A 22,855-nucleotide genomic window follows, 5' to 3' on the forward strand; every position below is an offset into this window, starting at 1 on the left:
TGACTGCCTGGACCGGTACACCACTTTATGGAACACACGTTTTTGTGGCCGAGCACCACTTTATGGACCACAGGTCTGTGGCCGAGCACCACATTTATGGACCCCACGTTTTGGGGCATGGCACCTCTGCTGGGGACCGGCCATTGTGGCCAGCGAAATCTTGCTTGCGGACCAGGGTTGAGGTGGCACCTAAGCCATACAGGTGGCCCACCCTAGTTGGCCCCTGCTGGCCATAATTAAGAGAAAAGCGGACGCGTTGTGTGCCCTTTTTTATTTTCAAATAGGCCGCAAGCAAAGAACATCAAGAACATCGGCCCAGCAGCCAAGAACATCGGCCCAGCTGAGAAGACATCATCGTTTATTAATAACAAATGTGATGAATGTGCACTGAATGGTGCTGACTGTGGTGCTTTTGGTGCTCTTTGCTTATTGGTGCTTATTGGTGCTGGTGGTATCGGTGCAGTGCAGTGCATGCCTTTCCTCTTTTCAAAAGTTCTTCTTTTGTTTCCCAAAAGACAGGTCCTGGGTTCGCGTTTGTAAATACCAAATAGTAGTCTTTGTAAATAATGCTCCCCACCCTCAATGTGTAGTTTCAAAATAATTCCGGAATTCGGTTATTCTGTGGGCGTGAATCTGTTAGGTAGAATGCAACGCAGCAGGCGGGACATACTTAATTGTTAAAACTGTCGCACTCAGGGTAAGGTTAAAAGTAGAGGGTTACTCCACATGAGTGTCACACTAAGTTAAAGTTTTGTCGGCACAGGACGTGCCTGGAGGAGAGAAGGGTGCTGTGTTACGGTTTTTGAACCTTCCGTTTGTAAATAATAATTCTTGTAAATATCCCCCTTTGTAAAGGTTGCACCCTAGTTAGGCCATGTACAACACGTAGGACATCGTAGAAACCTCTCTAGTTATTTCATTAGTCTATGTTTCAGTTAAGGATCTGTTCCCAATAGTTGAATCTGCGTTGTATTAATTAAATAAGAGTAGGCCCAAAAGCTCCTTTCAACAGCGGTGCGATGGTTTTCTATCCCGCAAGCCGCCATAAGCCATGAGGCCGAGTTGGAGAAGAAGGGGGAGGAGCGCCAGGAACGAAGGCATGGCCCATCAATGCACCATCAAGGGCGGAGCCGGTGAGCCCTCGAGACCAACCAGGGCCGAGGCGAGCTCACCGGTGGGCGTATCCTAAAAGCAGGCGGCTTAATACGCGAGCGGCCAATATAAGTGGCCGCGCGGGACTACTTCAAGAGATGAGAGATGAGAGATTCGGCAGATGAGTGAGGGAGCCCGAAGAATCAGAGTGGGAGAAGCGAGGAGTCCTGTGTGGTTGTTGCACGAACTGGTTGGGCGCGCGCTCCGTGGAAGATCCAGCTATTACGTATGCCGAAGCGTTTCCTCCCCGCTATAAGTAAAGTCCGCTCGCGGCCAACGATACGCGAAGCTGCCTGCCGAGGTTTTCGCCACAGAGCCGGAGTGTGGTTTGGGGCCGAAGCCTGGACGGCTTCCCATCGGCCGAACGCTACCTGGACCCTTCACCTCCTACCATCCCTGCCATCCCATCCTCCCGTGTAAGTGTGTTTGTTCTGTCCTGGGCGTGTTAAATAAGACTGTATAAGGCTGCCCTGTGTTACTGCTTCTTCCTCTTCAACTGTACATTACCTTTCGTTTCCTCATCTAGTACTGTATAATAAATTCTGTGTTCTTCCTTTCACTTTGGTTTCTTCGCCATTCGATCGCCTTAGTCTGTTTCCTTCAATTGAATATACGTGGCACGATTTGGCCAACGCTCAGGATCGGGTTAGTGTTTGCTAACGGCTCGGATTTCGGACTGCTAACCGCTCGGCAAACTCCATCTTGTCTGGGTCCGAGCAGGGAATTATATCCCTGCTTTGCGGAGGGATTGGCAAAGGTATCTGGGAACCCATTGACCAATCACCCTGGCCAATCTCACCCCGCAAAGGAGCGTGTAATTTCCAGGAACGGAGGATCGGCCAGTGTAAAAGACAAGGGGATTAACCCCCCCCCCCCCTTGGTAAGGGGAGCGCCGACCCCCGGATCCGCAACAATATATATATACTGTTATATAAACATACATAAACAATATATTTATATAAACATGAAATACTAAAATATGCACAGTAATAACTATCAATGCACACTGTCTGTAAACTAAAAACATTTACGACGTCCTACAGTTGTACACAATCTGTAAACAACAATAATACACATGAATAAACTTCTTACTTTGGGTGTACTAAAAGCATGCAAATATTTTGAAGTTTGCAATGACAATGTTTTGGAATTTCGATCATTTACAATATTCATTCATTGTCAACGTAATACATTAGGAATGTATGTTACTGCTCAATAATTGATTATCATTGTTGTGAGGAACAGCTCTACATTAAAAACATGACCGATAGTCTAACAACAGCGTAACCGGGCTTGGATATGCGGAGTGGAGGTTTTGCTGTCCCCCTGTCATCTACTGGTGTTTAGCCTGGTGTTGGCTTAGCGGTTAGGGCACAGGCTTGGGATCCTCGTGATCCTGAGTTTGAATCCCGGTCGATCGCTGAATTAACATCAGGGGGGTTGACTCAGCCTGTCATCCTTCCGAGATCGGCAAATTGAGTACCAGCTTGCTGGTATGAATGATCCCGGTGTGTACCCCAATTTAGAATAGGTACACCGTATCCCTGCACATCGTAAGAGCGTGACCAAGGGTTGGCGTCAGGAAGGGCATCCAGCCATAAAAACATTGCCTCAAACAGGGAACCATGATTGCCATGGGGCCTGCAAGGCTAACCCCCGCTCTAACGGGGGAAAATGGCCTTAAAACGATCATTCATATTCATTCATTTATTCTGTCATGTGTCCAGATCCTCAGCTCTGATTGGTCGATATTTGTGAGGGACATACGTGCATGCACCGGACAGACAGACAAATGCTGTTCCATTGCTTTTCGGGCTACACTGTAAAAAATAAACAATGTGTGGGATAATATTAATTGCTTGATTTAATGACGGTATGGAAATGGTATGTGGTGATGAGGGTTGAGGCCATGGACACTGTATAGAGAGCTTCTGGGCTGAAAGAGTTGAAAACTCGACGATCTAAAGGTGACCAGCTGATAATACACGCAGTTGAAAAGTTTATCACTTGCTTAAAATAATTACCAAACGTTTTTACTTTTGGCGCACATTCAGTTTACAACTAGTTTTAGCATAAAACAGCTTTAAGTATTGACTGTTGTGGGATTTGTGACATTTGCAGCACACCTTCATTGCTAATGAAATGCATTACGAATAAGATAGCCTTTACTCTCTAACTGATTATAATTGTGAGGAATAGCTTTATGGTTCACATTTTTTACTGTTTTTGTGTCAGCACGTGTATGTGGTGTGTACATGTGCACCCACACGCGAATGTGCAAGTGTGTTTAGTATTGTGTTGACCAGGATAAGCCTCATGTACATGTATACTTGCAGGATTATTATAAGGAAACTTAAAGGATGAAATGTTTGCTCTGTCACTTCCATTTCTCTGCCGATTAGTTGCAGTTCTTCTTGTCCTGCGCAGTCCGAGGGTCAGGGCTGATGGTGTCAATTTCAGAGAAATACAGCTAAAAGGGACAGCTGTACCTTCGCTGTTTAAATGTTGTGGTTTTTTTGGCAAAAAAACCCCCAAATGTTTGGACAAAAGAAAGTGTTTCAATTTCCTTGTTTTCATATCTATTGTACTGACTTTCGCTCTTTCGCTCGCTGTACCAGTATTATACATATATATATATATATATATATATATATATATATATATATATATATATATATATATATATATATATAATATATATCTATATATACACAAAGAATTAAGTTAAGCACCCCCCCCCGTTTTTTTACAACCTCGCACATTACAAGTTTGTTGTCGTCAAAACAGTGTAATATACCCATGATATTGCTATATTTTCTGGAGAAGTGATATTATGGTCACATAAAAACATAACAATCATGCCGTTTTCAATATTTTATTCTGAATAATTTAAGGTGAAATTTTTTGGGAATTTTAGGCATATTTTCACCTCAATTTAAGTATGGAGCTATAGGTCCATCACGGACAGTGTGGATGACGTTTATGTTTTCTAACGTACAGTCATTGTTCTGAGAAGACCTCTAGCGATCTTTGCGTCAATAACGTGTGTAGGACCCACGTGATCGGATCACTGACTCAACCCTACGTCTCATAGACCCTGTAAGCCGTCGTATGCGTTGCTGTGGCAGGTTGAACCCCCTCGAGCACGTTTGGGACATGTTGGGACGACAAATTGCGAAGATGGTCCCTCCAATAGCCAATCTGGATGAATTGGAACGTGCATTGCATCGGGAATGGAACAACCTGCCACAGCAACGCATACGACGGCTTACAGGGTCTATGAGACGTAGGGTTGAGTCAGTGATCCGATCACGTGGGTCCTACACACGTTATTGACGCAAAGATCGCTAGAGGTCTTCTCAGAACAATGACTGTACGTTAGAAAACATAAACGTCATCCACACTGTCCGTGATGGACCTGTAGCTCCATACTTAAATTGAGGTGAAAATATGCCTAAAATTCCCAAAAAATTTCACCTTAAATTATTCAGAATAAAATATTGAAAACGGCATGATTGTTATGTTTTTATGTGACCATAATATCACTTCTCCAGAAAATATAGCAATATCATGGGTATATTACACTGTTTTGACGACAACAAACTTGTAATGTGCGAGGTTGTACAAAAACGGGGGGGGGGGGGGGGTGCTTAACTTAATTCTTTGTGTATATTATATATATATACAGCCTTGGCATTTAATATAGAATTTTTTTTTCTTCTAGACTTGGGTTTACTTTCTGAACTCAGTATATCAATCTGGTGAGTTTCTTTCACCCTTCGGTGATGTCTTTGTTGAAAGAACCATATCACTGATTGTCTTTCGCAGCAAGAAGTCAATAACAGGATTATATCACAGGTGGCGTGACAAAATGTAAGGACAGGTACATTTGACGATTGGCTTCACAATCGGGTATATGAGGGTTGTTGCGTTCTGTATTAGTGGAAAACAACTGCTGCACGTCTACAAAAGTTATTGCCGCTTCCTCTGGAGATGGTCCGTCAACTTGACGATGCTGTTTGTCATGGAGTGGTGGCTTCCCTAGTCCCTACTCCAATACCGAGGCCAGGACGTCCACGCAGAACCACAAGGAGAGATGATCGCCAGCTGCACCGGTTAGTCCGCAATGGCCGTACCAAGTCAGCTAATCGGCTTTGGGCTGAGTGGCAGCAACTGACAAATGTGCCTGTATCCAGAAGGCTAGTCAACCAACGACTGGTTCAAGCAGGCTATCGTGCCAGGCGTCCCCGGAGAAAGCCACGCCTGACCAGACAACAAAGCCAGCGCCGATTGCAGTGGGCCAGAGAGCACCGTCAATGGCAGCCAGGACACTGGAATCACGTGACCTTCAGTGACGAGTCTAGATTTCTGGTCTATCGTCAAGATGGCCGCGTCCGAGTGCGCAGTCAAGTGCATGAAAGCCCACAACAAAGATTGTATGGTGCCAAGAGTCCAAGCTGGAGGTGGTGGGGTGACCGTTTGGGCTGCTTTTCATGCAGGGGGCAAAACTGACCTGGTTGTTCTGAATGGAAACCTGAACCAGTTCAAGTACAGGGTCATTCTGGAAAAAACATTGCTTCCATTTGCTTGTGCAGCCTTTCGAGGAAACTATGTCTTCCAAGATGACAATGCACAGCCTCATCGTGCTCGCATGATCCAACACTTTCTTGCTGACCGTGGTGTAGACCATATGGAGTGGCCTGCCATGTCCCCGGATATGAATCCGATAGAGAACTTGTGGGCAGAATTAATGCGTCAAATCGACAACTTGGACCAGCAGCCTACCTCTGTGCGTGAATTGCAGCAGACTATTGTCACTGCATGGCAAGCGATTCCTGTCCAAACCTTGGCAAATCTCGTGAACAGCATGCCTCGATGTCTACGTGCTCTCCTGAATGCTCGTGGGGGTTACACGAAGTACTGAACTGTAATTTTACTGTCCGTAATCCAGGTCATAATTTAGCTTTTGTTTTTGTTGATTTTTTTTTTGGCTAATGTGCAAAATAAAGAGATACTTCTGGAAAACGTACAGAAGTTTAACACAGTACTGTCCGTGAATTGAGTCCGATATCAGTTTACATCACTTTCAAGGATCAATTTATTTGCTTCGAAATGTCAAATGTGGTTTTTGTTTCTTTTAAAGGTCACATTAACAAAATCTAGAATAATTTCAACATAATTCCAATGAACTTTTGGTTCTAAGTCATCTTGAAAAGTAAGTTCACCCCCACAAAAAAAATATTCCATATTAAATGCCAAGTCTGTGTATATATATATATATATATATATATATATATATATATATATATATATATATATATATATATATATATATGCATATGCAGTACCTTCAGAAAGTATTCACACCCATTGACCTTTTCACATTTTGTTGTTCTACAGCATGAATTTAAAGGGGATTTAATTGAGATTTTTTGTCACTGATCTACCTACGCATAATATCCCATAATATCAAAGTGAAGTGTTTTTAAATCTTTTACAAAACAATTAAAAATGAAAGACAGAAATATCGAATTTACACAAGTATTCAACCCCCTTAGTCAATACTTCGTAGATGCGCATTTTTGAGCGATTACGCCTTCGAGTCTTCTTGGGTATGTCTGTATCAGCGTTGTACATATGGATTTGGGGAGTTTCTCCCATTCTTCCTTGCAGCAATCTTCTAGCCTTTCCACAGATTCTCAATGGGAATCAAGTCTGGGATTTGGCTGGGCCACTCAACGACTTTCACATTCTTGTTCTGAAGCCATTCCAGTGTTGCATTGGTTGTATGATTGGGGTCAATGTTCTGTTGGATCATAAATCTTCTCTGCAGTCGAAGGTCTTTTGCACTCTGAAGAAGGTTATCCTCAAGGATTTGCCTGTATTTGGGTCCATTTATTGTTCCCTCTGTCCTTATATATAATACTGGTACAGCGAGTTGGTTTTTGGCTTTGATTTGGTTCCTTGGAGAAAGGTACATTTTCACTATATATATGTATATATATATATATATATATATATATATATATGTATATATATATGTATAATGTAAATATATATATATATATATATATATATATATATATGTATATATATATATATATATATATATATATATATATATATATATGCAGTACCTTTGGAAAGTATTCACACCCATTGACTTTTTCCCATTTTGTTGTGCTATAGCATGAATTTAAAGGGGATTTGATTGAGATTTTTTGTCACCGATCTACCTACCCATAATATCCCATAATATCAAAGGGAAATGTCTTTTTTAAAGTTTTACAAAACAATTAAAAATGAAAGATAGAAATAACTAATTTTCACAAGTATTCAACCTCCTTCGTCAATACTTCGTGGATGTGCATTTTGGAGTGATTACGCCTTCGACTCTTCTTGGGTATGTCTGTATCCGGCGTTGTACATCTGTATTTGGGGAGTTTCTCCCAGTCTTCCTTGCAGCAATCTTCAGGCCTTTCCACAAATTCGCAATGGGATTAAAGTCTGGGCTTTGGCTGGGCCACTCAACGACTTTCACATTCTTGTTCTGAAGCCATTCCAGTGTTGCATTGGCTGTATGATTGGGGTCAATATTCTTTTGGATCATAAATCTTCTCCGCAGTCGAAGGTCTTTTGCACTCTGAAGAAGGTTATCCTCAAGGATTTGCCTGTATTATGGGTCCATTCATTGTTCCCTCTATCCTTACAAGTCTCGCTGTCCCTCGTGCTGAAAAGCATGCCCATAGCATGATGCTGCCAACAATATGCTTGAGGGTAGGGATGGCGTTAGAATGGTGATGAGCTTAGCTAGGTTTCGGCCAGACGTAGTGCTTTGCATTCAGGCAAAATATTTCAATTTTCGACTCATCAGGCCAGATAATATTTTGCCTCATGCTCTCAGGGTCTTTCACATGCCTTTTTGCAATTGCCAGGCATACTGTCATGTGCCTTTCTCTCAGGAGTGGCTTCTGTATGGCCACTCTCCCCTAAAGCCTAGTTTTGTGAAGGGCTGCAGAGACTGCTGACCTTTCAGCAGGTTCTTCCATCTCAGCCAAGGAACATTGTAATCTGTGAGAGTGGTCATTGGGTGTTTGTTCACCTCCCTGACCAAGTCCTTCTTGCCCAGTTGCTCAGTTTGGTTGGACGGCCAGCTATCGGACGAGGCTGGGTGGTTCCATATTCTTTCCATTTCCTAATGGTGGAGCTCACGGTGCTCTTGGGAACTTTCAACACTTTAGGAACAGGAGACAAGAGGGGTAGTGAGAGGAAAGCACAACAACAGCAGAGAAAAGGGACATTGGGAGATCTGTGGAAGGGAGAGGGCTGGGTGGGGTACACAGTATGAGCAAGATGGACACTACAAGGACTTTCAGGTAAGAAAATGGAATTTGAATGAGGTGGATTTGGGCTGGATTCATGGGGGCAAAAAGATCAAGGTTTTGGTTGGGGGAAGACAAGAGATGGTGGTGAACAGCTGTTTTTAAGACCTGGAAGGAGGAGTGAGATTGAAGAGAGTGAGGGAGTTTGTTCCAGAGGCGGGAGAAAAGAGGAATGAAAGAGTGAAGGTGCGCAGAAAGTCTTGATTTCGGCAGTTTCACCAGAAGAGGGTTGTTGACATCTTGTGCGTCCTGAAGGAATATTTGGGGGGACAGAGCACAGGCAGAGCAGGCGGGGGGTGGGGGGGGGAGGCAGGAGAGGAGTCGGTAGAAGACAGGAAGACCACCTTACCTGCCTGTGGTGAGAGAGTGAAAGGCCCTCGGAGTTACCTTCATTGCGGGAGATTCCAATGATTCTGAATGCTTTGGTTTCAACCGCGTGAAGCCGAGCTAGGTGTGAGGCAGGAGCACCAGCCCAGAGGGGAGAGCAATATTCCATTGAGCTGTAGATGAAAGCTTTGTATGTGGTAAGTTGCTCAGAAGTGCCCAGAAAGGACTTCGCATGACGGAGAATGCCCAGTCAGCAACTGACCTTTGAGGCCAGCTTGGAAATGTGGTTTTCCCAGGAAAGATCATGGCAGATAGTGAGACCCAAAATCTTGAGTGACAGAAATGATTCGAGAGGATTGTTGAGAAAGTAGATGGGAGGGTTGTCCAGATGGTCTTTTCTGAGAGACAAAGTGAGAGTGTGAGATTTGTCAGGATTGAAAGACATGTTCCACTTGTTTGACCAGTTTGTGATTTTGTCCAGGTCTGCAGAGAGTGAAGAGGCCGCTGCATGCCTATCTGAGGGTTGAGATATGGAGCGGCAGAGAGCGGAGTCATCAGCAAAAATGATAGAGTGGATTTTCCAGAGAGTTTGAGATCATTGATGAAGACCAGAAAAAGCACAGGGCCCCGAACACTGTCTTGAGGAACTCCAGCCTGAACAGGAAGAGGAGATGAGAGAAACCCATTCAGGGCCGCACGTTGACAACGACAGGAGAGGAAGTCTGTGAGCCATGCATGGAGATTTCCATAGATACCGGAGGAAGAGAGTTTGGTGAGCAGGGCAGGGTGCCAGACTGCTTCAAAGGTAGGAGATATGTCAAGGGAGACAGCTCTGATTTCCTGTTTGGCATAGTGGACCTCCATCCATTGTTGAGACAGCAGAAGCAGCATGTCCCCAGTAGAGTAGCCTGGTCTGAAACCAATTTGATGATCAGAGATCAAGCCATTAGAGAAGAGGAAGGATTTGATATCAGAAGCAATGATGGATTCCATGACCTTGCTGTTGATTGGGAGCAGGATTGGGTCTTCATGGCTTGGGACTTTGGACTACTTCTTGGGACTTCAATGGACTTCATGGTAGAATTTCTGCTCTGGCATGCACTGTCAACTGTGGGACCCTATATGGAAAAGTGTATTTCTTTCTAAATCATGTCCAATCAATTGAATTGACCACAAGAGGACTCCAATCAAGTTGTAGAGACATCTCATTGATGATCAAAGGAAATTGGATGCACCTCAGCTCAGTTTGGAGTGTCGTAGTAAAGGGGTTGAATACTTATTGATGTAAGACATTGCAGCTTTTCTTGTTTAATTAGCTTGTAAAAAATTGTCCAAAAAATTGCACTTTGACATTATGGGGTATTATGTGTAGATCAGTGACAAACGATCTCAATTTAATCCATTTTAAATTCAGGCTGTAACACAACAACATGTGAAAAAAGTCAAGGGATGTGAATACTTTCTGAAGTTTCTGTGTATATGTGTGTGCACACATAAAATTTAATTTGAAGCTATTTAAATAATGCATCTCTCACAGAACATGGTTATATGAGCCGAAAGAGAATATTTATGGTATTTATGGGGACCCATCATCGACAAGCTCTGCAGCTAGTTCTCATACTAAAGGTTTGTTGAAAATGTGATGACTGAAGCTCAAATCGTTAAAAAAAGTTATTGCCTGGACATACACACACACACACACACACACACACACACACACACACACCCACACACACACACACACACACACACACACACCATTAATTTTTGGGAAAAATACAAATGCAATGTTGTTACTACTACAACTACTACTACTACTACTACTACTACTACTACTACTTTTATGTCCACCATCTAATGTTAACAGATGAGAGACCCAGTTTAACACACTTCCAATGGACGTCACACACATTGATGCATCAACCTGCAAAAACACCAGGATGACAGTTTATAGCTGGATCGACATTCAAACGCCAGGTAGGCAGCTCTGAGGTGAGTGTACATATCTCTCAGCTATCAGGCCAGCCTTTGTCCCACTCTATTATCTTACTTCCTTGCCCTTCTGTGAAACGTTACATTTCAGAATCATTTCTATATCCATGACACGTTGCATTTTAATTTTGAAGGAGAGCTATCATCCTTTGGATATCTCTTTCAATTTCATAAAAACTTGCACTTGTAGCAGGGATTTTGTACAGGCGCAGACAACATTAGTAAATACTCCAGAAAAAGGCATTAAATATATGTTTGCAGATCTTAAAAATATGGCAAAGACAAATATAGTAAAGTGTATTTTGATAACTAATGAACTGCAATTGTTACCACCTTGCCTATCAGGTAGGCTTTATGAGGCCACAGAATATATTTCTGGAACACTTGAGGCATTTTCAGCAAGGTGGCAACACTGCCAGAATCAATGCGGTTCCTGCAGAGATGCCGGATTTCTTACGGGATAAAAATTCCATCGCCTTCAAATTAAAGAAGCGGTTTTCTTCTGGGGGTGTTGTGATATTGCAGACTTGCAGGGTCCGATGGGATGAAATTGATGGTAGGCAGAGGTGATGCATGGTATAATGGGACATTGCCGAACGCGATTCGTGGGCGTCTTCACACGCTTGGGGCACAAAGGTGGAATCGTACACGGATCTTGGTATTGCCATGCTGCTGAATACCACAACGACCTCAGGGAAATGTGCAGGCGTCAGGCAGGGAAATGTGCAGGCGTCAGGCAGGGAAATGTGCAGGCGTGCAAACCAGCATGGAAGGCGGAAAGGAGGCCACGGCGCTCAGGTTGCTTTGTGAAACTACTATTTTGGCCATTGTGCCTTGCTTATCACCTGGCCATTTTCGGGTACTTTATCTTACGGGAGTGAGAATGGGTAGTGTCCTGGGCTGATCTATCCGAATTGTGTGCTTTTGGTGCCTAATCCTTTTGAAAGGCCTACCTCCAATTATCAAAATCATCTGATTGTTAAGATTCTGATTGATCGATCTTCAATTGTTAAGATTCGTATTGGAATTGGGGAACTGTGGTTGGACTATAACAGATAAACTTGAATGCATTATCTGCTGTCTCCTAAACTCTGTCATACGTCACCTCCTACCTAGTAAAGATGGACCCAAAAGAGAGGGAGCTTAGTATAGAGGTTATTTTACATTACCAACTTCCAAACAATAATTTGACAAATATTTTTGCTAATTAAACAGGTAATCAAGCGATTGCCTATAAATGTGGGTTTTGCTATACAGTGCCTACATCTAAAACACAATGTTCAGTTTGTGTGTTTGTACAGATGTCTGTCCGCCTTCATAAGGGTAGATTTTAAAGGCCAATCTTTTAACACGAATGTGTGTTCACTACGGTCTGTTTTTTTGAGGATAAAACAAACTTGAAAAACATTTTCCATAAGAGAGATTATGTCTCTTATATTGGAACTGTAGACGGTGGCTCGCAAACCGGGCCTCAAAGGCGGTGTACAGAAGTGTTTTATTAAATAACAATAAATATAAGGCACAGGTAGGTGAAATTCGCTGCACGTGATGCGCAACATGCGCAGAGTAAAACGAGTATTCATTTACGTCTGGAGAATGTCTAATAAATAATGAAGATATAAGCACGCCTGACACCAGGCCAAGGCTTCAGATTTTGGCACACTCACGTGGCTGCACCGTCAAATAAATTGTTCCAACCCGTCATTTTTGACGGGCTTTTTACTACTACAGTATATTAATATTTAATCAAAGTGCCACAGGTGTAACTTGAATTAAAGTTAAGTGAGAGATAGATTAGAGACTTTGTGTTTGGACCACTAATGGAGAATATAACTAATTCCTAAGTTTTCCTTCACAAGAGTTATGGTAATTTATATGATAGAATCAAATAGAGAGGTTGTTCTTAAATGTTGGCTTCTTATAGAGTTTATCTTTTAAAAATGTCGCTGAAGTAAAATAAAAATAAACTTTATTTCATTTTGGATTTAATGATGTGTACGTATATCATTTGAGTGAAAAGGCTGCAACTGCTCCACCATGCGGTTTGTACTTCGTAGTAATGGGTGGGAATTATGATCAAGGACCATGGCATTAGATTAATGAAGAGGAGAGCTGGAGTAGGTAGTAAGGCAGGGGTCTTTCATTTAGAGAGTATGGTAGTAAATGGATGGAATAGTCTCCTTCGAAAGGTAGGAGCAGCAGAAACAGTAGCTATATGTTTACATTTGAGTTAGATAGATGTCAAGAAGCATTTTCAAGAGGATTACATGGATATTGGCCAGAATGGTAGGAAGCTTTTGTATAAATGTTTAGTGAGTGTGATGTCTGTGAGAATGCCTCCTTAAAAAGGTGAATTGGGAAACTACAAAGTCTGTTATTGTTCATTCCTCACTCTACAACCACCTCCACCACCCAGCCCCCAAATAATAATTGGACATACCCATGTACATAAAATTGTCCATCTCGTCCAGGGCATGTTGGAATGAGTGAAGTCTTGAAGGAGTTCAGAGTCACTCTTTATCAACAAAGTACCATACTCTTTACAGAGCAGCAGTGTGCTGAAACGGTCTCTTGACAAGGGTTATGTTGGATGGTTGAGGTTTTACGGAAATGAGGAAACCAAGTGCGGTTGGCCCACATACCTTTCAAGTTGTGCATGTGAATTTGATAAGCTTCTTCCTTTTTTTTTTCTTCCATAAATATTCTTTTTTTATAATAGTGTTGATTTGCAGGTTGCAGAATACAACTTTAGTATTTTAAAAATCAACATAGATACTGTATGCTGCTATCAAAACAAGAGCCAAAAACATTCTGTCATAATCTGCGTAGCGACTTTCACATTCAATTTCAAAGTCTTATGGAAGCAAAACTCATGAAACACAATCCACTTATCTGAAGGTGAATACGTCATCCTGTCATATATTATATAATCCAAACCATGGTGTCTGTCCATACATTCAGCTGTCTCCCGTTTCCGGCGGCCGCATCCCGTGCTGCGTTTAAAAAGCCGCGCACGCAGGGAAAAGCTCATTCAACCAAAAGAAGAGCATAATACCAAATGAGATACTTTTTAAACATATAAACACAACATGCAATTGATTTGTCTCACCCATAAAGTGCTGGATTTACTGGTTAGTTGGCCAGAAAAGATTTTTTGTGATCGGTTTTTCTCCACTAATTAGAAGCAAGCTATCAAAAGTTACCCTACCCTGGGTATTATACATTGCAAGAAAGGTCATGATTCGTTATTTGGGTTGATGCCAGTTTAAACTCATTTGCATACAAATAGTGGACAGAACACGCCCATATAATGACCATATTTGGTTGGGTTACGATCGTGCACGGTCGACCTGTGCGTGTCGGCCACAGTTGTGGCCCAATGCACTTTATGGATTAACAGTCTGTTAACTATATGACTTGAAGATTATTACAAGGTTTGCAGTGCAAGGTGACCATTTAATTAAAGAAAACCCTATATTTAGCATTGTGACCTAAAATAACATTTAGTAAGTGAAGCCCCAATGGCAGTAAGCCTCAGGCCTGAGGTGTTAACCTATGGCCCAGTGCTATTGGAATTATCCCAGGTATACAACCACAGAGTATTATACCTGCACATAAGTAGTAGGCATGTTTGTCCTTCATGTATGAGTTGTACCGATTTTCGGGAGTGATCGCGGCAGTGGTCTGTTGGCTTTATACACCACCCAAATAAAGATGAGCTTTATATATTAGATGAGAAAATATAGTGTATAAAGCTCAATTTGTGTTTGTTTGTTTATATATGCTTCAAAAACTGGGTGCAGGACGCAAGGGCAGAATAGAAGGTCCGGGAAACAAGGGGAAAAGAAAAGAGGGGGTGGGTGCAGGGGAGAAGTAAGGGGAATGCGGGGCATGAAGGAAGCAAGGAGAAGAGGAAGTGAAGGAATTAAGGAGGGCATGGGGTGTGAAGGAAGAAATGAGGGCCTAGGACATGGATGCAGCAAGGAAGGGAGGGCCATCGGGTCGATATAGACACTTGTTGTGTCATAAAGTTCAGTAAGAAAAATTCAGTAAGGTCCAACTGTTTTATGCAATCCAACATCGAACGCACGTCCCGTTCCAATCCTCTCCACGCACCGTCCTTTTCCCGGAACTCCTCCTCCTCTTCACCACGCCCCCTCTAGCGTACCTTCTATGCACAACACTTAAACATGGGATGTGGCGCAAATAAGATGTTAACTGATTTCCAAACAGATGGAAGATGACCTCGGGCAAATAGTACAGTGGATATATTGGAATGTTTATGAAGTACAACATGTTGTCTTTTCATTGAATCCATCAGCAAAGCGACAGAACAGGGCTGGTCTGATCTCCACCAACTTTTGCATATGTGTTAGTAATACCCAGGGAAGATCCTCTGGTGGATAGGCTGTCACTGTTCCTATAGTTCGCAGTGAGTGCCCTGGAAGCAGCAGCGGGAAGAGAGTGGCATTTCTATATGTTGGAGAATTATCTGCTCAATGGATGTCAACCAGATAGCTCAAAAGGCAGAGTGCTGATATGGTTCACAGGAAGACCTGGGTTTGATTCCTGGTCTGTGTGCATTATGTTTCCACTTATACCAGTTAATTATTACAAACCTGTTCATTAATATAACAAATTTAATTACCCTCGCCAGAGGAGAGGGTATTGCATTTGAGTCCGTTCGTTTGTTTGTCTGTTTGTCTGTTTGTCCGCACAGAATAAATATGATTTTCTCTGCAACCGTTGGTCCGATTGACAGGAAATTTTCACCATAGGTGCAACTCCACCTGTATAATTTTTTAATGATAATTATGATGTCATAGGTCACGTGGTTCGGCCGCCATCTTGGAAAAATCGAAAAACTTTGCACCTCTATATCTCCGAAAGTGCTGATTAGATAAAATTGAGACATGGCTCATTGTAAAGAACTCTCCATGGGGAATAAAATACGTTAATGATGATGTCATAGTTGCCTCCATTACGACGTCATAATTCGACAAGTACAAAACTTCATCCGATCATGATGAAATTTCTTGAGCATAATCTAGGAATAAATTTGTTTGGAAAAAAAAATAACGATGACGTCATCGGTCACGTGATTCGGCTGCCATATTTGTTTTTAACACAAAAGCCTTAAGAACCACTGAAAATACATCCTGGCGAGGGTTTGCAATCTCTGATTGCTCTTTTTCTTGTTATTGTGTTTACACGTGCACCTATAAGCTTTACACAGGTTTATTATAACACCTCAGTGTTCAGGCCTCGAGCGAGTATGTTGCTTATACACTGCCTTTGTTTTCCCCTTTAGAGATTGAGTAATATGTATTGTGAAGATCGCATATTGAGGTTGGAGTGATTTGTTGGCAAAAACACAAATTTAAATATTGTAGTATTTCACTGAATTTTCTCCGGGCAGCGCCGGGTACTTCAGCTGGTGTATAGGTTGGAGGTTGATTCTCATTGTAGGTTGATCTAGTTCATTAGATTCAGCAGTTGCACTAGATTTAACAACCAATAAAATGATTCCTTTGAGAGTCTGTAACTCCGGACAAATTTGATGTCGTCATACTTCTTTAGAGGATTGCATATATCCTTGAAAGTTCTCAATGTACATTGGCTAACTTCCTTATTCCTATCCCCTGCTGCTCCTCTTGAGCTAATTCAAGCACTCTGAACACATCCATATTCACCTTCCCATATAAACGACCAAGCAATATGACCTTAAACAAGGAAATGAGGCCATTTGGCCTATCATCGCTATGTTGCATTGTTGGTTTAATTTTTCACTACAGCTCTTAACATCAATCTTCAACATGTTTTGTTAAAGTCTAAATATACTTGATTTTGATTATGTGATCCAACTTGTGTGCGTGCATGTGTGCGTGCATGTGTGCGTGCATGAGTGGGTGTGTTTTTATGTCTATACATATGTATATTATAACATGGCAGGATGTAGATGGTTATGGGAAAATCTGATATGTTGCCAAGAGTTTTGGCATGAGTTGCTTTGTTCCTATTTGCATTGTAACTTGAACTGGCACAAGTTGAACAAAGGCATTGCGCTCCAGACAATGCGCACAAAATATCCCGTAAGCCACCTTTCTCTCCCAAGTGCTTTTATCAACGCTCTTCTCATGCATGCCAGGTTGACGGGCAGGAGATGGAGCTGGCGCCAAGGCTGGGTCCACGCCAAGTTCGGATCCGCCTACGTGAGGGGAGGTCACTGGTGGTGCGTGACAGGGGAGGTAAGCGCACAGCTGCACTCAAATCTTACCATAGTTTCTTTCCTGAGTAAGCTTTGGCAATAAATGAAATATTCCTCTCTCTAACTGCAGAGAGGCCAAAGGTGACGATGGAGTGAAGCAGGTCCATTATCATTAGCTAAAGCCATTGTAAGTGGCTAAAGGTGGTGTAGCGCTGTTTCAAATTGCCATCTGTCTATGTCGCATATCTCCCATAATGCTGGGATCCTCGGTTAAAATCATATACACTGCATTGATTTGTCCATTTGTCTCCAAATTTTTATTAATCATTACAATGATGTCTCCTCCTGTCTTTGTCCTGCAAATGCTTCCTGTAAAAGTTCCTCCATGAGCCATATATATACTATCAACAACAACAACAACAACAACCAACCAACAACAACCAGCATTTTAAGGCCATTTTCCCTACAAGAGTGGGGGTTAGCCTTGCGGTCCCCATGACAATGTTCTCCCCATGACGGTCCCCATGACAACATATATACTATAAAATAGAAGTAAATAAATAAATAAAATATATACGACACATATATCTATCTATAATTCCAGTAATCTCTGTGTGTGTGTCTGTGTGTGTGTATGTGTGTCTGTGACCGCTGTTTCTCGACAACCACGGGTCCGATATACTTGAAACTTGCCAGGTATATTGCTGGGGACCTGAGGATGTGCCTTTTCAAGGTTTCATATTAATCGGAGAAGTAGTTACCGAGCTATGTCCAAAAAACGATTCAACCAATCAGAGAGCAGCGAGCTATCACGTGTGCCGAACGTGGCGAACAGACTCTGCCTCGGACGGCACATTTGAGAGCGTATTCATTTATTTCACGTTGGCAAACTATGTTGGCGCTATGTTGGCGTTAAACTATGTTTTAAAACTAATTAAAACTAATTTGCGAATCATCGTAACTGCGATATGCGACCTTCCGGACAGTCAAATGAGGACGTCACTTCCGGACTTACGGATAGTCATAGTGACGACGTACTGATGCTGAACGTGGCGAGCAGACGCTGTAAGGTACGATCGATTGTAGTACACGTTTATAATAACTCTGCCGATACAGGCCTGATTAACTGCAGCGCCATCCGAGCTGCGGCGTCGGGACGATACATTCATTGTACGGTCACATCACGCACTTACGGGCACGCCCATGGGCCCATGGGCACGCCCATGCATGCATGGGCGAAGACATTTATTTTATTTTTTTTGGCAAGGAACGGGCACCCACGTACGGGCACGTCCTAGTCTATCTATAATTCCAGTAATCTCTGTGTGTATGTGTGTGTGTTTGTCTGTGACCGCTGTTTCTCGACAACCACGGGTCCGATATACTTGAAACTTGCCAGGTATATTGCTGGGGACCCGAGGATGTGCCTTTTCAAGGTTTGAAATTAATCGGACAAGTGGTTCCCAAGGTATGGTCACCGTACTCGCAAGCCGTTCGCTTTGGCTTTGCGAATGGACCAAACCATTTCATGTAAATAGAGGGGGGGGGGGGTTCTACCGTACTCGCAAGCCGTTCGCTTTGGCTTTGCGAATGGACCAAACCATTTCATGTAAATAGAGGGGGGGGTTCTGTGGTCGTTACTGCCACGTGGTTTCAAAGTTTTTTTTTGTTGTTGTTGTTTGCACGCATGTTTTTTTGCACCCACGTACGGGCACGCCCTAGTACTATAAAATACACTATTCACTTTTTTCAAATACAAACTTATTTTCCTAGAAGTCCTAGAGCACTAGAGCAGTGTCCATGTGTTTTATACCTCACCCAACCCCTCCTCCCCCCCTCCCCATGCCTCCTACCCCCAAGCCCTCTCCCTCTCGCAGATCTCCCGATGTCCATGTTCTCTGCTGTTGTACTTGTGTGCTTCCCTCTCTCTCCCCATCTTGTCTCCCGCTCCCTTTATGGTGTTTTGTGTGTCCGTTTAAAAAAAACGTGATTAATGTTTGCTCTTACACGAGCATCAATCTTGTATACAGAAAAGAAAAAAAAATGAAACCAAAAAATGTTCTTCAACCCTTTTTACCTCTGCCGCCAAAGGTGGATGGAGGTTGTGTTTTCACCCATGTCTGTTTGTCTGCCTTGCATGACCGGGATATCTCAAAATGTTATGGATGGATTTAGACGACATTTGGTGGACAGGTTCGATTTGGTGGACATTTACAGGAATTTGGTGGACAGACAAGGATGAACTGATTAGATTTTAATGAATATCCGAATCCGCTACTACAATTTTAAAGTGATTCTTCACCATTGGAAGATAGGGCGAAAAATGATATATAGCACGATATCTCAAAATATTATGGATGGATTCGGACAAAACCTGGTGGACAGGATGTGTGTGTGATAAAAGGACGAATTGATTCGACTTTAGTGAAGATCTGGATCTGGATAAAATAATTTTTAAATTTTCAACTGATTCTTCACCATTGAGAGATGCTGCCAAAAATGATATATAGCATGAAATTAAAAAAAATTGTGGATGTATTATGACAAAACATGGTGGATGAGTCCGGTGGGTGGCAAGAACAAGCTGATTAGATTTTGGTTTAGGCCCGGACCCAGATCCCGCCTATCAGTGGGTTACAACTGTTCAACCTGGCGGAGGTGTGCGCTCTACCGAGTGCCGTTTTAGTTGTTTTTATATTGCCCCTTTGTGCATCTTGCTTATGTTTCCCTACACTGCAAATACCACTTCAGATAGAGTTATTAAGAATAGAAAATCTTGAATATAGGAATGACTTTTTTTTTTCTTTGGTGGGGATGGAGGGCGGAGGTAGGGTTGCTAATTTGTCATCATGTAAAATATTGTGTACAGGTCTTAATGGAAAACTTTAACTAATAAACTGATTAATCTCCAGAACAAACAACTGTTCAAACACACATGTTTGGGTATTGGTGCATTTTATAAGCAATCTGAGACTCTTTACACAGATATTGCTGCTGTTGAAATAGCTAAGATAAACTTTATTGTCTTGCCTTCCGATGGTCACACAAACTTACTTGTCAAATCACATGACCAGTCACCTGACACCTGTCTTAAGATTTGAGGATTTGGGTTGGTTTACCTTGAATGTATAATATTGAAACTTTGAATAACCACCTGTTATTCCTTTTGATCAGTCTTGTTATTAGTCCCCTACCGGTGTACACCGGGGGGGACCAGAGGTTTGCACGCCGTCCCTCCGTCTGTCAGTCCGTCAGTCTGTCAGACTCGAAAGGTTCTTTATCAACAACTTATTTTGTCGTGCTTCTGCTAACCTGTCTGCAAGGTGTATAAATCGAAGTCGCGAGTGCGAATGAGCCCGTCCTGAGGTAATTAGCGATTGGGAACGATTCAGAACCTGTGGGCAAATAACCCTTGGTAATTTCCCCAACAGTTTTCTGGACGACAGACTGCGGGTAGGGGACATGTATTGCAGCGCAATAATCAGAATGCTTGTTTAATATGGTGACTCATTCATACCATGAAAAAAAATCTCATCAGATCAAATTTAAATTTCTGTAATGGTAATAGTCAAGGATTACACCATCAGTAAATAATATAATTACTATAAACTACAAAATCAAATTGATCTTGATCAGAAGCAGAGTTTAAACAGCTGTTGTAGACATGATCACCCCCAGGTGAAATATATATATACAGTACATACATACATACATACATACATACATATATATATACTGAAACGCAAAAGAAACTTACCACCTTTGAAACCTTTAAATATCAACAATAACACTGCGTGTAGTAAATGTGTGAACTTATTTGTGGACAATAGTGTCCTCACTGTCAGACAAAACGGTCATGGATGGTCACTTGAACCTTCAATGGTCACTTCATAGCACAGCTGTTGAACAGCTGTTTTTACTGTCAGTGATTAGCCAAGGGGTACGGGATGATTTTAATGAGCTGCACGTGATGTCTTGATATTGGCTTTAAAAAGGCCAGTGCAAAATGGGCATTTTGACCGAAAAATTTGACCATTTTGACCAACTTCAAAAAGACCGAAAACGCAAAAGAAACTTACCACCTTTGAAACCTTTAAATAATAACAATAACACTGCGTGTAGTAAATGTGTGAACTTATTTGTGGACAATAGTGTCCTCACTGTCAGACAAAACGGTCACGGATGGTCACTTGAACCTTCAATGGTCACTTCATAGCACAGCTGTTGAACAGCCGTTTTGACTGTCAGTGATTAGCCAAGGGGTACGGGATGATTTTAATGAGCTGCACGTGATGTCTTGATATTGGCTTTAAAAAGGCCAGTGCAAAATGGGCATTTCAATCAACATGCCACGATTGTCAAGGGATAAACGGCAGCGTGCCCTGGGCATGCTGCAAGGCGGACTGAGCTACCGTGAGGTGGCACGTCGCCTTGGCTGTTCACACCAGACGATATCGGCCCTGGTGGACAGAGACACCCTCCACAACTCTGCAGATGACAGACCTCGATCAGGGAGGCCAAGAGACACCACTGCAAGGCAGGACAGCCAGATGGTCCGAAGTCACCTGCGGGATCGATTCCGTCCAGCATCCCGCACTGCGGCAGAAACTCCGGGGCATGCAAACCACGGATCTCCAATGATACTGCACGAAGACGACTGCATGACTATGGTCTGACTGCCAGAAGACCATACAGAGGCCCCGTGATGATGGCTGCCCATCGCCGCAACCGACAGAGATGGTGCCAGCAGCATCAGCGGTGGACCTTGGCGCAGTGGAACGAGGTCGCTTTCAGCGATGAGTCAAGGTTCTGTGTGGACAGTCCTGATGGGCGTGAGCGTGTCTGGAGAAGAACTGGCGAGCAATATGCCGATTGTTGCGTGCGTCAAGCCAACAGGTGGGGTGGCCCAAGTGTGATGGTGTGGGCCGCCATATCAGGCCGGTACAGGATGCCACTGGTGGTTGTGGATGGGAATCTTAACACCCAGCGGTATGTGGATAACATCCTGCGACCTCATCTGCTGCCATTCCTGCTAGACCACCCAGAACTGAGAACCTTTCAGCATGACAATGCTCGTCCCCATGCTGCTCGCTTTACCACTGCATTTCTCCAAGGCGAGAACATCAACACCATGCAGTGGCCTGCGTTCTCCCCTGACCTGAATCCCATAGAGCACCTGTGGGATGAGCTTGGGAGACGCGTAGTTGGCAGGGCCAGGACATGGGCAGAGCTGCTTCAGACATTGAGGACTGAGTGGGACAGAATCCAGCAGCAATCCATCCAAAGACTGGTAGGCAGTATACGCCGACGATGCACTGCTTGTATCCAAAACAATGTAGGCCACACACGCTATTGAAAGGGGACTGACATTGCACCCTGTGCTGTTCTGTACTGTAGAACAAACTGATGAGATGGTGTATCTTGGTCAAAAACTTGACATGTCATCAATAAAATGCCAATGTTTCAATTAGCAATTGTTGGTTTGTTTTATTTTGAACTGTTACAATTTTATTACATTTCAAACAAGTGATAAGTTTCTTTTGCATTTTCGGTCTTTTTGAAGTTGGTCAAAATGGTCAAATTTTTTGGTCAAAATGCCCATTTTGCACTGGCCTTTTTAAAGCCAATATCAAGACATCACGTGCAGCTCATTAAAATCATCCCGTACCCCTTGGCTAATCACTGACAGTCAAAACGGCTGTTCAACAGCTGTGCTATGAAGTGACCATTGAAGGTTCAAGTGACCATCCATGACCGTTTTGTCTGACAGTGAGGACACTATTGTCCACAAATA

At 42.8% G+C, this 22,855-nt stretch overlaps 1 protein-coding gene across 15 annotated transcripts in view; it reads left to right on the plus strand.

Moving 5' to 3' along the window:
• MCTP1 (multiple C2 and transmembrane domain containing 1) overlaps positions 1 to 22,855 on the plus strand; it is a 264,386-nt gene that overhangs the window by 76,980 nt on the left and 164,551 nt on the right. For 14 of the 15 annotated variants that reach the window (XR_013624092.1, XM_068122490.2, XM_068122489.2 and 11 more), the window contains one exon: positions 17,002 to 17,101. Coding sequence is in view for 14 of the 15 variants with exons in the window: in XM_068122490.2 (XP_067978591.2) it covers positions 17,002 to 17,101 (100 nt within the window). In the remaining variant the exon portion in view is untranslated. Of the gene's footprint in view, positions 1 to 7,545; positions 7,556 to 17,001; positions 17,102 to 22,855 lie in introns of those variants that run through there. The other variant, XM_068122495.2, reaches the window with a different exon arrangement.

Source organism: Myxine glutinosa, chromosome 7 (assembly GCF_964187855.1).
Source record: "Myxine glutinosa chromosome 7, kmMyxGlut1.1, whole genome shotgun sequence".
Lineage (NCBI taxonomy): Eukaryota > Metazoa > Chordata > Myxini > Myxiniformes > Myxinidae > Myxine > Myxine glutinosa.